The sequence below is a fragment of the Passer montanus genome, unplaced genomic scaffold (assembly GCF_014805655.1).
Source record: "Passer montanus isolate IOZ18808 unplaced genomic scaffold, ASM1480565v1 scaffold23, whole genome shotgun sequence".
Classification (NCBI taxonomy): Eukaryota; Metazoa; Chordata; class Aves; order Passeriformes; family Passeridae; genus Passer; species Passer montanus.
The window spans coordinates 168,018-184,147 of NW_024366926.1; the positions used below are offsets into that span (position 1 = coordinate 168,018).

At 42.5% G+C, this 16,130-nt stretch overlaps 1 protein-coding gene across 2 annotated transcripts in view; it reads left to right on the top strand.

The window, feature by feature from the left end:
- Window positions 1-2,320: 2,320 nt before the first annotated feature.
- The window catches only part of ZNF827 (zinc finger protein 827), a 114,512-nt gene continuing 100,702 nt past the window's right edge, over window positions 2,321-16,130 (top strand). Inside the window, exons 1-2 of one of the 2 annotated variants that reach the window (XM_039710376.1) lie at window positions 2,321-2,367; window positions 3,582-3,673. In XM_039710376.1, the coding sequence (XP_039566310.1) occupies window positions 2,336-2,367; window positions 3,582-3,673 (124 nt within the window). In that variant the 5' untranslated portion in view covers window positions 2,321-2,335. Of the gene's footprint in view, window positions 2,368-3,110; window positions 3,131-3,581; window positions 3,674-16,130 lie in introns of those variants that run through there. The other variant, XM_039710377.1, reaches the window with a different exon arrangement.

The window sequence follows — 16,130 nt, forward strand, 5'->3', positions numbered from 1 at the left end:
AGGATGATATAATCTAGGAGCTCATGGGTGGGGCCGTGCTACCTGATCTCTGTCAGAGGTGCAAGCAGGCTGCTGGGATGGCAATGCAGGAAGTAGGGCTGCAGTGAAGAGAAGTTCCTTCAACAGGAATCTGTGACAGATTTATTCCGATCAGAAAACCTGCAAGTTACCCAGTTGTATCTTGGCAGGGTGGAGGGGAAAAGTCATCCTCTTTATCTGGCCTGAGAAACCATAAACCCCAGCAGGACTGACCCCCCGGGGCCAGCTATTCAATATTCTACCTGAAAGTATAATCGCTCAAGTCACTGTAGGAGGATATCTGCAAACTTCCCTGCACTTCTCAGAGGCAACTGGTTGTTTCAATTAGTCTTTCATAGGATTGATCAAAAATTTGTATATTTCACAATTGAAAATTTGTAGTTCCTGCAGTGCTCTCCTCCTGATCGTGGTGGGCCTAGTGTGCTTTTTGTGGAAGTCTGATCTGTGACAAAAGCCTTCCAGAGGGTGATTAGCAAACACAGTAGCAGCTAATTCTGATAAACTGCGGGTGAGCAAATAGACCTTTGTGTAACTTGCCTTGTGTGCTGAGCATTGGAAGGGACAGATTTGGGATGGAGAGAGAGACTTAGCAGGTGGGCTTCTGACACTGTTGCTCTGCCTGTGTACATCCTAAATGAGCTTCTGCGACACCATACACATTAACAGCTCGTGACAGGTCATATTTTCAGGGTCAAAACAGTCAGTAAGGTAGGGGGTGTGTGAGTCTTTTCTTAAGAGATGGGCATCTGCATGGACAAAGGGAATAGAGTGAAATGCTTAACAGTGTACAAGGGCCTAGGGGTGTGCAGGCAAAGTGTGTGGTCTCAGCCAGCATGGCCCTGATGGCCATTCAGTCATAGGCAGTCCTTGTTTTCTGCTTTAGAGGGGCAGTTTGCAGGGTCTTTTGGAACCCATCTGAATGGCGACTCCAAGTTTTTGCTTTCCTGAGTTAATTTTAGCAACATCTGTTTTCCAGTCTTGTTCAATGTGTGCTACACAAATGCTTTTGCTAGTGTGGTGCAGAAAAGCAAGAATGATGGACAAGGTGGGTGGCAATTGCTTAGATTTGCTCTCTCTGTACTGCCACTGAATGTCAAACCACACCATGTTACTGGGCTGTGTTAGATTGTGTGGGGACACAGCTTTCCTGTTAGTTAATACCATCCATTTTAGCCAAATGGCATTCCTTTTAGTTTAATAAATAATAATTGATTTTAAAAGTTGGAGTTTACCCTTAAGCTAGCTATAGGAACCTACAAATTTGTTGTTTTGAGCTGAATCAGTCTTTCGGTTCCCTCTGCAGTCCATGGAGACAGCAAGGCTTCCCCAGAGAAATTCATCCTAACTTCCACAGGATGGGGAACAATTGCTTAACTCTCTTTTTTGACAGCAGGTAACCTAGAAATCTAGGTTAAATGAAATTATTCTCTCTCTCCATCATACTGAAGATTAGCAGAATTTGCATTTGTTTTCTACAGTTTAAAACTCCCCAAGCCTGGTATCTTCCACCAATTTCAAAGAGTTTTGGAAAAAACCTGCTGCATGTCTGAAATTCTGTCAACAGCAAAGCAGCTCAATTAAGTTGGAATTGGTTTGGGATGGGAGAGCTGTGAAGTGGCACTCAAGCTCTGGCAGGTTACCTGTATTTCTCTGGCACAGTCCCCACCAGAAGCTCAGTGTATCACCCTAAGTTTTATGTTCTTAAAACAACAAGATTTTCAATGTGAACTGGAAAATGGTAATGCAGAAAGTAAAATCAAGAGAGCAGGAGGAAGAGGGTGGTGCCAGAGCATCAGAAATGAGCCAGCAGCCGTTTCATCTGGATCAGGAGCAACTGAGTTTGCCTGGCAGTGTCTTAACACCTGGAATGCAAAATGCAGTGGCTAAGATGAAGGTATATGATTAATTCTGCTGACTCTGTTATGGGAAAATTGATTTCTGGCAAAGGGGAAGAAAGAGCAGTTGGGGGCAGTAAAGTGACTCAAACCTTGGAACAATTTCCTCTTATACATGAGAGCTGGAATCATCAGCCTCTGTGAGCAAGACCCTAACTATGAGGAGATCAGTGAGGATTTTGTCATTGATTGAATTGGGACCAGGATTTCACTAATTCATGACTAATTGATAATCACAGTAAGTAATTACTAGTTGTGGCAAATGTGCAACAGTTGTGTTGCTGCCTGGAGCTGAAGTGTTTACTTCAGGGTTGGGGTTTTTTTGGTATTTCAGCATGGGAAGCAGGGCTCATAAATCCCTGTGTTACTCACAAAAAGTAGGATTTGGCTGATGAAAATGGATGCATGGAAGGACCATTCAAGCCAATGAAGGGTGAGATCTTTCCTCTTTAGGCTCTCAGACACTGCTTGCTGACCTAAGTGTACTAAATAAAGTATTTGTGGATGTCTACTCAGGTGTGGCAGAAGGTGATTAAAAAAAGAACATGTAGTAGAAAAGGATTTTTCTGGCAAGTGCTGGCATCATGTCAGTGATAAATATAAGCATTCTCATCTCATGTTGATGTGATAGCCATTTCTGTTTATAGATACTTCTTGAGGAGATTCAGTTTTTCAGAATAGATCTCTTCTGTCCCCAGTCTAGCTGGTTTCCAGAGAGCTGTGATAGTCAGTGAAAGATGTAAGAGCCTAGAAAACAAGCCAACAGAACGAGTGATTTTATCAGACTGTTGAAAAGGAACCCAAATTTTAAATTTATGCCTATTAAGAAGTTTGGGGGAAAGCTGGTTTTCATTTGAAAAAATAATCTGTAGAACAGAAAGGTGTTTGGTAGGATTTCAACATCAGGGTTTGATCCTCTATTTTTCCTAGCAGCCAGTACTGAAGGGGGACTGGGAGAGGGGAGAATAAAAAAATAAAAACAGTTGAGGTGTTCCACCAAAGGGAGGAGAAAACAATCCTTTGATCGGTTGCACCTGCAACTCTGGAAATTAGCAGCCTGGCTGCCACCTTAGTCTGTGTTGGAATGAATCCTGGTTCCCTCAGAAGGAAACTCTTATGCATGGTGAGGCAGAGAGTCTGGTGAGCAGGAGAACTTCCCTGAATGGAGATGCAGACTAAAACAGACTGCCAGGAAGGTACCTGAAGGCTAACAGCAAAATTTGGCTATTTTAGCTCCTTAATACTTGTACTATACCTTTACAGCCTGTTTCCATCAAACACCCAGGAAGGGTCATTACTATTTCTCTTCTACAAAAATAAACTGGGCTGTTTGAGTGTGGTGATGGGGAAGATGCAAAGAGTTGCCTCAAAATTCTGCTTGCCTAAACTGTGTTCAGGGGCTAGTGTTCAACAGGACTTTAAAAAAAAAAAAATCCAAAACCCAAACCTACCCAGCCTCCTTCCCCTAGCCTAAACCTACATCTATGACTGCAATTAAGTGTAAAAAAGCCTCAGCTGCAATTTGGCTCTGGAAGCACCTGCACTTAACTTACATTGTTAAAAGTTCTCTGAATTCCACCTGTGACTGAACCACGTAGCACACAGTTTGACCAGTGAATGCTGTTACTCCTTTCTTCTTCATCAAAGGAGCAGAGGAGAAGGGAAGAAGCTAAAAGAAAGGTTGATGACACACAGACCTTCATACTGCAGACCACCGCTTAGTGAGCCTCAGGATACAGGTAAGCTAAGCTCAGTTTCTTTCTTGAAGGAAAATGGGCAGGTATTACCTGATATTTGGCTATGTCAGAAGGGGAAATTGGTTGAGGAAAATGCATAAACAACTAGTAAAATATCCCTTTTCTACTGGCTCTAGGCAGTTTCTCAGTGTGTGGTTGGGTCACAGATATGGTTCTGAGGCACCTGCAGTCATGAGCTATGTGGGGGCCTCAGTAGCCTAACACAATTCTGGATTCTGCCCTAAAGGTGAGACTACAAAAAGATCCATTTTTAAACCAATTTCTTCTGTATTTGTGCCTTGTGTGATGCTTTCTGTCACATCCAAATGTGACAGTATCAGCAATGCTACTGCAATGACCAACTTAAAATCAAATTAAGAAGTAGAAAGTGCAGCCCTGAGGTCAGTGGTAAAAGTACCAATTTTCTAGGTGCTCAGTATATGGTCATCAGAAATATAATAAAAGTGGTAGAACTAGAACAGGCGAGTAGTAACAATTGAAAACTCAGCTTCTAAATGCAGAATGAATTGGCAGAGTGACTCCTTTATTTCCAGTCTATGTTCTCGAATTCAGAACTTTGAAAACTCACTGGTTTAGGATTGTACAGACTATCACAGGCTATCGAGTTACAATGGCATAATGAGGTAGCTAACTGTGTGTTTGTCTCCTCTCTGGCACATTTGAAGTGAAAGAAAAGTATTTTAGTGTAACACATTGTATTTGCCATTACAACAGTTGAAGAAGGTGTGCAAGAACAGTTAGGGAAGCTCAGCCACAATTAAGCCACAATTGCATACCATGTGGGGTCATCTTTATCCTGATTTTTGCGTCCAGCTCTTTCTCTGACACTGCTATGGAATGTGTGCATTTTTGCAGCAGTTGTTCTCTGTGCTTTCCTGGTGGGGAGGAACATTCACAAATACTTTGTGAAGAAGGTCTGGGATAGAAATTGCTGTATCAGAAAACTTGTTTTGGCAGTTTGCATGGTTAACAGCACCGGCATTTACACATTTGACTGGTTTGAGATTGATGGGTGAAATTCATAACTCCTCCAGAGTCTCATTCACATCTTCTGCATTAATAGCAAGCAGTTCCACAGCTAAAGCCCCAGGAAAATGGCCCAAGTAAAAGCCACTGCTCTAGTAGCAGATCATGTGGGATATTGAACTGAGGGATATCTTGTGGGATATTGAACTGGGGAAGCTTCTGAAGTGGGGAGGTGTCAAGGGACAGGCAGCAGCTTTGGCTCACCAATGATCTAGTAGAGTACGTGGAGAGACTTTAGAAGTGCAGGTGGATGTGCTGTTCCACTGGGTAATTTTCTATAAAACATTGCTATCCACGTTGTAGTTTTAATTAAGCAAAAGGGAAAAGTTGGCTGCTAAACAGAATATCTTTGGGCCAATGCTCAAGCACAAATTGAGCCATGCAAACACACAGCCAACCAACTTGGTTAGTTCTAAATGGCATTGATGAAATCTTCTGGCTTGTTGTTGAGGTTTTTTGTGTTTTCCCCCTCTAATTCTTTTGTTAGTTTTACTCAAAAGCTGGCACTACTATATGGTAGCTAAAGTTCTGCCTGAAATTTTGCTTTAATCATCTAATTTTTAGTGATTTGGCATATTTAACTTCAAGGAGTAGAAACAGTAGTGCCACACACTGCTATGCGTGTTTCCAGGGGACTTGGTTGATTTGGGGGCAGTTTTTTAATGCTACTTCTCCTAAACACAAAGAAAGCAAAGCATTTCCTTTGAGCTGAGCGTGGTTCCATCCAAACCATGCTGAGAGTCATGGTGTGGTTCCATCCAAGCCGGGATAAGAGTCTGTAAGAATTAGCGATTAGGACAGAAGCGAGGAAAGCTTCAACTAGAACCGGAATCATCTCAGTAGGCTCCAATATTGCAACAGCGTGGGACAAACACATCCTTAATCTCGCTGCATGTTGAGTGTGGCAGCGAGGTGGTTGCGGCCCCTCACTCCATCCCCGTCCCGATGGAGAGAGGCCCGGTGCCTACGCAGGGCAACTCGCACGGCCGGGCCGGGAATGCGCCCCGGGAGCAGCCGGAGCGCGGTGCCACCGGTACCGACTGCTCCCTGCAGCCCTGCTCTGAACGGCACAGACGGGAACAAACCCCTAACCTCGGGTAAAGCATCCGCGGAGCCGAGGGAGCGCCTTGGGAGAGTGGCACTGCTCGGGGTGCCCTGTCTCTGCTCACCTCCTGCCGGTCTCCTTCTGCCCAGGCTCATCACGGAGGTGTGGGAGGTCTCAGCCTTGGTCCGATGGAATGGCAAGCTTGTTCTTCCTTAGAGAGATGCAAAAATCGCTTCATTTGTTCAAGATTTTTTATTCCTGCACCCATAAATAAGTCACTCTTATCTTCAGTATTGTTAACCTTATCACTAGGAAACAAGTACTGGCTTGTAACCTAACCTTTCTGCACTGGTGACTTTGCCATCCTCTGTTAATTGGCACAGGCTTTTGCCTCAGCACACTTTCTCCCTTTTGGGAACAGGATTTTGGGTAGAGGTCCTGTCTTAAAGTGCTGGGGAGCAAGGCTTGAAAAGTTGCCTGGCTTTGAGATGTGAGCCATGAAAGAAGTACCTTCCTTCCAAGTGCCTGGTGGCATAGGTGCCTCAGCCTGGAGTCTGAGTACAGTCCCTTAATACAGACCTTTAAAGGCCCCAGAAGTTTCTTTAATATTTTTTATTATTATTTCCTAGGGCTATGGCAAAATCATATGTTACCACTTTGTCTCTAAGAAGGCTTTACTGTGCTGGTAAAAATCCGAGGCTTGGTTGTACAGGGAGCAGCTAAAAAGAATGTGACAGTAGTAGGGGAAGCCTTGCTGGAGACGGTGTCACTGAGGTAATAAGGAGATTTTAACAGGGCTTGGAGAGGAGCAATTTGCCAGAGGAGGTCAGTTTGGAAAGTGCAGTCAACCTGTTTTGAAAGACACTGGTCAGGAAAGTCTTCATACTGCAGGAAGTTGCTGAAGGCATGGCAGTTTGGAGGTGGGAAAGATTTTGGTAAGGATGATTTACTTTTAGTAATAGATTAAGCTAGAAACTTTGAATTAGACAGGATGGTCAGTCAGAGGAAGAATATAAAGCTTATATATTCAGGTGGGTTAGAAGAATATTCTGGGGAGGGATGTACTCAGCTGTAAAGATAAAACAGGAGAAACAGGGAGATGTAAAGAACTGGATAAGGCAACTTATCAGTTCAGAGGTAACTTAGGGGAGAGAGGGGGACCCTAAACTTAAAATGTGTATAAATTAGATTTTCTCTTATTACATGATGGTGTGACAATTTCAGCCAGCTAAAACTTTTGAGCTGTCAAGCTGGAAGTCTTCAGACTTTCCTTACAACTTAGAATATCTTCATCTTTTTAGCTTAATTTGGGTGGGGCTTGGGTGGTGTTTTAGTTTTGTTTTTCTTTTTTTGTTTCCTATTTTGGAACCTGGAGTATCTAGTTCCCAGTAACTTGTTGGAATTAATTACTTTATGATAACTCAGAGGCAATGAGTGGACATAAAGCAGGACCTTTGGTAAAAGCCCATGTGTTGTGAAGGTCTCCAACAATGTCAGCAATGGAGAATGACAGTCTTCACATTTTTATACTCTCCAATGAAGAGTGTTAGGAGTTCTCTACATTTTTAATAAGTTGATGAAGTGCTATGGAAGAGAGAGAAGTAGGTGTGGTGTCAGACTTGACCCAGCTTCCTTGATTAGCAGACCCAGCTTCCTTGATTAGCATACCCAGCTGGACAGCAGAAGTAATTATGTCTGACATGGTATCACAGCTGTGGGGATTGGAGGCTGGTATGAATCATAGAAGCCTGACAAACCCTGAATAGGAGAGTTTCTCTACTCCACTGTGCAGACTTTTTTTTTTAACTAGAAATCCAGAAAGATGTTCCACACTGTTTCTTCCCACTGTTAGCTCCATTGTGGTATCCTCTCCAGTGCTGTTTTCTCTTGGAAAGCTGCTCTTGAGCACCTCCTTGGTCCACTTCCCAATTGCTTTGCTACTCAAATGATTTTAAAGCCCCTGGTTTTACTTTTTCCCCATGTAAATGAAAGCACCACAGTGTCCCCCTTCTGAGTTGAAATGATACAGCTCCTGTAGGGTTCATAAGGCAGCCAAAATGTTTTGCTTCTGATTGACACTGTTCTAGGCACCTTGGGGGAGAGCCCACCTAACTTAATGGTTACTAAGATGAATGAGGCTTATTCATTTTCTTATAAGCTGCCATTCAATATATTAGAATGAATAAAACCTCCAAACTTCAATAAAGATTTTCAAGAAAACCCAACAATAACATCTTGAATCTTGCAGAAGTCTATGGCCTTGCTCGATCTCTTCTCTAAATGTCAATCACCTTGATTTTTCCCTCTTATCCTCTGCTTGATGGCCTTTGCAAGACTAAGTGGGAGATCCACACCTTCTCTGGCTAGGCACTGTTCAGGCTCCCATCTGCTTCCAGTGATTCTGGCTCATCCAAAATCCCCCATGTAGGACCTATGGGAAAAGTACTCCTCCCTTTAAGAACACTTCATCCTCTTTCTTCTTTAATACAAAAAATGGGTAAATTTTTCGTTGGGAGGTGGACATATACAAAGAGACTAGAAAGTATTTGAGTCAATCTGTGTATTTTTCCATTTTCAGACCTGTTGGGAGGTGGACATATACAAAGAAAGAGACTAGAAAGTATTTGAGTCAATCTGTGTATTTTTCCATTTTCAGACCTTTGATGCTTCATTCATACAGTTGCTTTTCGAGGAGGGAAGCACACAAAGGACAACCCCCTACCCCACAATTCCTTTCAGTTGTTTGTTGCTCGAATTGGGGGAAAAGAAGTGTGTGAGAGTGTGTTCCCTGGGACCGTGACTCCATCTGCAGGCAGGAGCACGCCACTCTCTCCCGAGAGAGCCACCACGACCTCCGTGGCATCGAGCCCCTTAGGTCTTGAGTGACACCGCTGAAATCCCCCGGTGTTTCTCAGTGCACAGCAGTATCTCTGTCCCTCCCAAAACCTAAATGAGAACAAGAGTAATAAGAAGTCAAATTATATGGGTACCTCATGAATTTTACTTCGGTGACCTGGGCACCTTTAGTGCAAGCAGCCAACATACATGAGTAAATTTGTGTGCTTACTGGTGAAAGGAGAAAATAGCACTAAGGAAGTATGGCTGGAGGTTAGTGAGAAAAGCAATTAAATCCCGTGGCCATGGCACCTACATGTCAGGGATGTGTTGATGATAATGGTTTGCTGGGAACAGCAGCCTTAAAATTCTTTATCTAGCTTTGTTGGTGAACTACCACAGGCAGAGTGCATGTCCCCAGCTGAAAGGTGGAGGTAATGACGCTTTGCAAATGTCTAAGAAAAAAGGCAGCCAACTTCCAGTGCTTGCATTTTAGAGGGATTAAAAATACAGTCAGTCTTCTACCTGATCTGCAGTTTCAAGTTCATCTTGTTTGTATAATCAGGATACTGAGGGAAGAAGAGTGAGAAAGTAAAACACCAACCATGAGTTTGGAATGATTAATTAATGTTTTTCCATTAAATAGCTCATAAACCAGTAGCAATTCTAAGAACAATTATTTGGACATTAAAGAGTTCTGGATATCATAAGGGTGTTTTTGATGAAGAGTCCCAGTAGTTAAAAAAGCCTGGCAGAATATTTGTGTTCTGTAAACTGCTCCCATAAAACCAGAAATTAATACTATGTTTAGCAAACAGTAAATGCTCATATTACAACACTTTCACTTAGATTGGGAGAGTCCATTTGTCCAAGTGGATGAGATGCTTCTGAGCCTTCCCTTCTCCAGGCAGACAGTGTCAGTTTTTCAGCCTCTCATCATGCAGTATATGCTCCAGTCCCTTAATCATCTTTGTGGCCTTGTACTGGACACGCTCCAGTAAGTCCAGATCTTCCTTGTGCCAGGAAGCCCTGAATGAGATGCAGCATTCCAGAAGCAGCCTCACCAGCACTGAGCAGAGGTGCAGGATCACTTCCCTCAGCCTGCTGGCAGCTGTCTTCCTCCTGGTGGCCTTCTTGGCTGCAAGGGTGAATTGTTGGCTTGTGGTTGCCTTCTTGTTACCAGGATCCCAAGGTCCTTCTTGGAAAAGCTGCTTTCCAGCTGGTAGATGCCTAGGATATGCTGGTGCCCAGGACTATTCCTTGTTACTTTGCATTTCCACTTTTGAACCTGAGGACATTCTTCTGCCCAGTTCTGTTGAGGTAGTACTCCTGAAAGGTGATACAACAATCTGGTATTATCAGCCACTCCTTCCAGTTTTAAATAATTTGCAAAATTGTTGAGGATGCAATCCTCAGCTTTTTTTTTTGTATGGAAAAGAAAGCTGCTTCTCTCCAGGTATTACTACTTCACCTTTTTTTCCTACTCATAAAGTTTAGTGCTTCTCTGTGGGGTTTTTCACTATTACTAGTCTATTTCTTTTGGACAAATAATTTGCATTTTACTGTAAACTACAGACTTGAAAGAACATGAGTGGCCTTAGATCTTCTGAAAAGTAGGGACTAGAAACAGTATTTCCATCAGTGTTAGCAGGGATTGAGGAAGCCAGTCTATATCTTAAAAGACAAATAACCTTTTCCTGTGTGTTGTACAGCCTGATGGGAAGTGCCAATGCAAGGAGAGATTTCCTACGGGCTGCATGCCTTCATTCTCAGCAGGCTGACTTGCAGTCCAAACCCTTCTGCCTGCCAGTAGGTGAGGGCTGATCACTGAGAACATGAAGCATGGTCAAGCATAGCTGAATTCCCTGTGACATTCATCACATGGTACTTCCCTCCCTTATCCCGATGGATTTCTTTCCCTTGGGAATGTAAAGTCTCAGCACCATCATGTTTTCTTGTCTCCCAAATGCCCTTCTATCTGACTCTTCTTTAGGTATTCCAAAGAGGGCATAGTTGGCATCAATACCCCTGCCATGCCCCTCTGTGCCTGCCTTCCTCCTTGCTGTGTCAGAGGGAGATGTGAACGCACAGTCCTCGGTGGTAGCTGAGCTCCTTGGGGTCTTGTCAGCTCTCATGGTTCAGCGCAGTCTCACTATTACTCTGGTGTTTTAACAATAGAAAACTAGCTAGTTAATTGAGAGACCAGAACTGATTTCCCTGAGGAATTTGCCACCTTGCTGGTGCAGCAGAGACTCTGCCTTTCAACGTAAATGTAACAAGGTGTTTAAAAACTTGGACACACTTCCATTTAGCAAACAGCTGTGGCTTAAAATGCTTTGCCTCGCTCCTTAACGAAGCTGCAAGACTTCTCACTGAAGCAGACAGGAGGATAAATACATTCTGTTTTGCCAGTTTGGGGGGTGTTTTTTCCAGGAGGACGTAATGCCTTAAACAATGGCTGGTGTTTGCTAATAAGACTGTGCCTAAATCTTCAGTTAACCAGTGACTAGCAAACTATTAAGCAGAAGCAAAATGAGAGAGGGAGTTCTCTGGGTCTTACTCTGATTTACCTTAGACAATTCTTAGGATGGGGTAAAGTTGTTGATTGCAATGCACTTAAACGTAGAATATAAAATTATGCTAAAAGATCAGGTTTGGAGCAGATAATTATCCTTTTTTATTTCCACATTTGTAACTGCAGTAGCCCTGAGCTAAGTGTTCCAGTCCTCAGTAGCCTAAACAAATTCTTTTCAACAGCTCAGAAATTGGTTTGTATTTTATGTTGTAAAATATTAATTTATTTTTTCTATATTTAATCTGTACTGGGTAAGAGGTTGCTCACTCAGACTTGGGAAAGAAATTCTGCATTTCAGGTATCTGTAGGCCTAACTCCAATAGTCCTAGGGACAAGTGAGTGGTTGGTTGTGTTTTGTTTGGGTGTTTGGTTGGTTTGGGGGTTTTTGTTTTTTGCAAAATAGGCTTACAGTAAAGGGATGTGAAGGGGTGATATATTATATATATAATTATATGTAATAGCATGACATATATAAATTATGGAATTATGAAACTGAAAAGCCAACTGCAGTAATAGTAAAATAAGAATCGTGAAAGTCTTTGGTAACTCTGAAGAAGTATCCTATAGTATTTAAATAGCAACAAAATTATGTGGACACTAATATGTGGTCAGACCCATGGACAATGTATTTCTGGCCTGTGAAATCTAGAATTTTATATCAGCGTGGGTTTGAGGCCATCAGCCTCAAAGTGTTGATTTTTTAAATTGAAATTAGAAGCTACATCATCTTTCCTAGGTAGTGTGCTATTCTAACAGCTAAAAACTATGAACACCATGGTTTTTCTCAAGAAGTATTAATGTGTTAAATTTGCAGCTCAACTAGAAGCATCTTGTGCTAAAGTTTGTTATAAAGTGATGATGGCTAGTTAGTTTGCCAGGATTCAGACAAGATTCTGAGAAAAGAGGATGTGTTTTAGCACAGAGGCATAGGTCATATTGCACTCTTCCTCCATGATGCCTCTCCATTTGGAGGCTTTGAGACTGTAGTGGAATTCTTGGTCTTCAACCACATTTGTGATTCAATATGCCCTCTGCAAGAGTTCTTGCCTAGAAGTGGCTGTGGGCATTTCATTTTAAGAAAAAAGAGGTTAAAAACTTTGCAGATGGAGAATTTGGTAATCTTTTAAAAAAGCTGAAGTCTGTGTGTCATTTAGGATCTGCTGGTTATGTGAGTGCATCTCCCACTTGGAAATTGTTTGTTATCTGTCCTAGGACGATACTCATCAGACAGCAAAGGCTTCTGATCATTGCTCACTGGCCTTTGTAGGGTTGGTTGGTGGCCTTGCCAGTCACTAACTTATTCTTTGTTATTCTTACAAACCTGTTACTTAATGTTATTTGTTTACAAAGCAATTGCAAGCATGGATGATGGTATCCATGAGCTGTTGTCCTATGGGCTTGTTCAGCCCTTTATGTTTGCCTTTCAAGTGCTTAAGAGCAAAGAGAAGTTTGTAATCAAACGTTGTTTGAAAGACGGATTTGTAGTCACTGCTGAGCAAGGAAATATTGGCATAAATTAAAGCCAGAGGAGTTTATGCTGTTAAGGGTAATGGCCAACACATGTGAGAGAGATGGTAATTTCAATGAAAACTAGTGGGCCTCATTGTGCATGTTGAAGATACAGAGGCTATAGAAGGTATTTGCCTATGTTCAACAGAAAATTAATCCAGAGATAGGAGTAACTTTAAAAAGAGCCTGTGGAGCCTGAATAACTCTCTGCTGCATGCTCAGGGACACACAGAACTGACCTGGCCTTCCTTTTGGTAGGCTATACTTAAAGCAGAAGTGGCTGTAGTTTGGTTTGAGAGGGCCCAGGAACTGGTTAAAATGGTCTCATTTTTTCCCTCGGTGCACTCTTAAAAAAATCTGACCCTGGGAGCACAACCCTTTAAAGTTTCAAAGAATAAAACAAGGATACCAGCTAAATTTTAAGTTTCTGTTTAGCAACATTTTCAAGTATTTTGTATGTTGCATAAAGACAGTTTGCATGCTAGATATGCTGCAAAGGTTTTAGGAATGTTACATCATTTATTACTGTTTAAAACCTTATTTACTCAATTTATTTCATTTTTCTCATGTGTAAGTGAAGAAAATATTTACTTTGTTCAAAAGTGGTTTCTGGAGCTGAACTTAATTCATATGTGTAACTAGGTTTGGTGTTTGGAAGGTGCCATACAATCATTACTTATTAATAGCAGGACCTGCAGAAGCAATGCATTATTTATATTATGTTATCTGTGGAAGACTTGCAACTATTTTCTTGTGTTTGTACTAAAAATGTTCAAAAGTGTGGTCAGCTGACTTAATTTTTTCTTTTTGTGCTATACCACCAAACACATTATTGGAGATTATTTTTAAAATGGCATCATGTCCTTAGTCACCTTCCTTAAATCAATGTGTAAAATAGTGGGAAGTGGGGACTGATGTTCCTATGGTTTCAGTGGAAATGCTGTTGACCAGGACAAGACCTGGAGTAATGCACTTAGCCAGGATAGAGATGAAAAACCAAGTTGTTGCCAAAGAGAGTATTTCCAGGTGTGGGGCTAGAAACTCTTCAAAGCTAGAGTACAGAAATTTTCTCCCTGATAATTCATTCAAGCATTGGGATTTCTTCCACTGCAGAACACTCTTAAGGCTTGGCCCACTAAACTCCCAGGAAAACTGTTAGGATGTCTATGGAAGCCAAGGTCACCCTCAGAGAGATTTAATGCTGCTCTGCTGTGTGCCAGTCCCCATGGCCCTTTCAGAGAGCTGTGTTCCCGTGGTGCCTTTTTGCTGCAGCCACCTCAACTCCCCTAAAGGGGGTTTCAAACGATGGAGGGGGAAAAAACCCACACGGCACATTGTAAATTAATGCTGACAATGTCAACATTAATTTATGCCAGAAACGCATGAGGAATCGAGGGTGGAAAGAGTGGTAGTGAAGAACACAGCATTTCCTGTGTCCTGTTCTCCTGGAGCACCTGGGGAAGGGCTGCCACAGCTGTGGTGGATCACAGCACAGAGCCAGTAGTCTCTCCCTCTCTGAAATGGCTACTTTGTGGCCTCCTGCACAGGCAGCATCGCTGGGTGCTGCTCACAAAGCTGGCTCAGTTCAACACACTTGCCATTAGAATGTACTGAAAAAATAAGTGGGCTTGGCATTGCAACTCCTGCAGTGAGCAAAGCTCTGTTGCTAGTCCCAGGCACGTCAAGTTTGAGGTTTGTGAGCAACAGTGGAGAATGCCTCTGATATTTTTGGTTATCACTACTAACACAGTAGAAATCGCCAAAACCAGTATAAACTGGAGAACTGAGGGAAAAGACAGGACCTAAATCTTCTGAGGGAATTCTATCTATGGTACTCTTGGTCATGAGTAAGTGTAAGGCAGCTATTTGGACTCATCCTTACCCCCAAAAATCTCCAGTACTGACAGTTACACACTTGGTTTTACCTCTGGATTAAAAATAAATCAATCTCTCCATGAAAATGAAGTATTTCAGCTGTGTTCTGAAATTATAAACCACCTGAAGCTAGGAGGAATTTGTTTCGTTTCAGTAGATGTGTACCAAGTACATGTGGTTTTGAAACTCAGAATTGCACAGGCATGGCAGTGAACCTGAGATTGTCACATGTGTAGTCTCATAAATACTATTTAGATTTCTTTTTCCTTCTGAAAAGCTCCATGTGGCTGTAAAATAAGTATAAGATTATGTGAAACCATTCTAAATTGAGGTGATTAAGAGTTTAAATTTACTGTTTAAAAATATTTAGGTCGCAGGTTTGGTGTTTTGTGTTTTCCTAGGCAGCTGTTTATTTTTAAGAAATTTGAGTTAGGATGAAAAATAGTGTGATAAAATGATGAGTCAGGTTGTCAAGAAATTCTAACAGGTATACATGCTAGAATAATGCGTATTTTTATTTTTGCAACATCTGACTCACGATTTTGATTATGTATTCTGCTAAGTTCAAAGTTTTCTTACACAAAGAGAGAGCTATATGAAACAACTATGCTTCAAATAATTTTACTTCAATTGTAGTAACAGGTTTTGGAGTTTAAATCATTAACAACCTCTGTGTGAACTTTTATCCAAATGACTGCAAGTCACAAAGAGAGCACTTCTCTTTCACGGAGTACCTTTTGTGCTTTAGTGAGATCCAATCCCTCTTCTAGTTTTTTTTCTCCACCTTCATGTCTGTCTTTGAAGAAAGATGTGTGATTTGTGAAGTAATGAGAGTATGTATCAGTTAATGAAAGCTGCTATCCTGGCTTCATAATGCACACTGGAATTGCTTCAGGATCAAGCTTCATATACCTGCATTACAGCAGGAAAAAAAAAAAGAAAGTAAATTTCAGGAGTCCAGATTGCTGTGTGCACTGTAGACGTATCATGTAGCAGTTAAATCAACCATTAGGGGTGACCTAATCTTGATTTCCTCCCCCCTCCACACACACACACACACTCTCTCTCTCAAGGAGTTAGGAAAACAAAACGCCGTAATTAAAAAAAAAAAAAAAAAAAGGTTGATGCTATTATTTTCGTTCTCACCACAAACAAGGGGATTACAGTGCGAATGGTCGAGACCCACAAATTCACACACAAACCTTTTTTTCTTAATTAAAAAAAAAAAATTATTATTTTTTTTTTTAAGAGCGGATTGGCAGCGGGTGCAGGAGCGGGGCAGCGCATCCTCCGCCGCCGCGCAGCGCCGCGCCCGGAGCCCGCGGGGAGCGGGGGCACCGTCCCCTGTGCTCCAGCGGGGCGCGCGTGTGTCTGTGCGTGTGTCTGTGCGTGTGCCCGCCCGCCGGGGCTGTGCGGGGGTGTGTGCGGTGTCCCTGCCCGCCCGCGGGCGCGCCGGGAGCGCCGCCGCCGCCGCTGCCCTTTGATCCCGGCGTTAGTGTTAGTTAGGGGCCGGCGGGAGCGCGGGGCGCAGCCCTCGGCACCGCCGCGCCAGCCCTCGCCCCGGCACGGCGCCC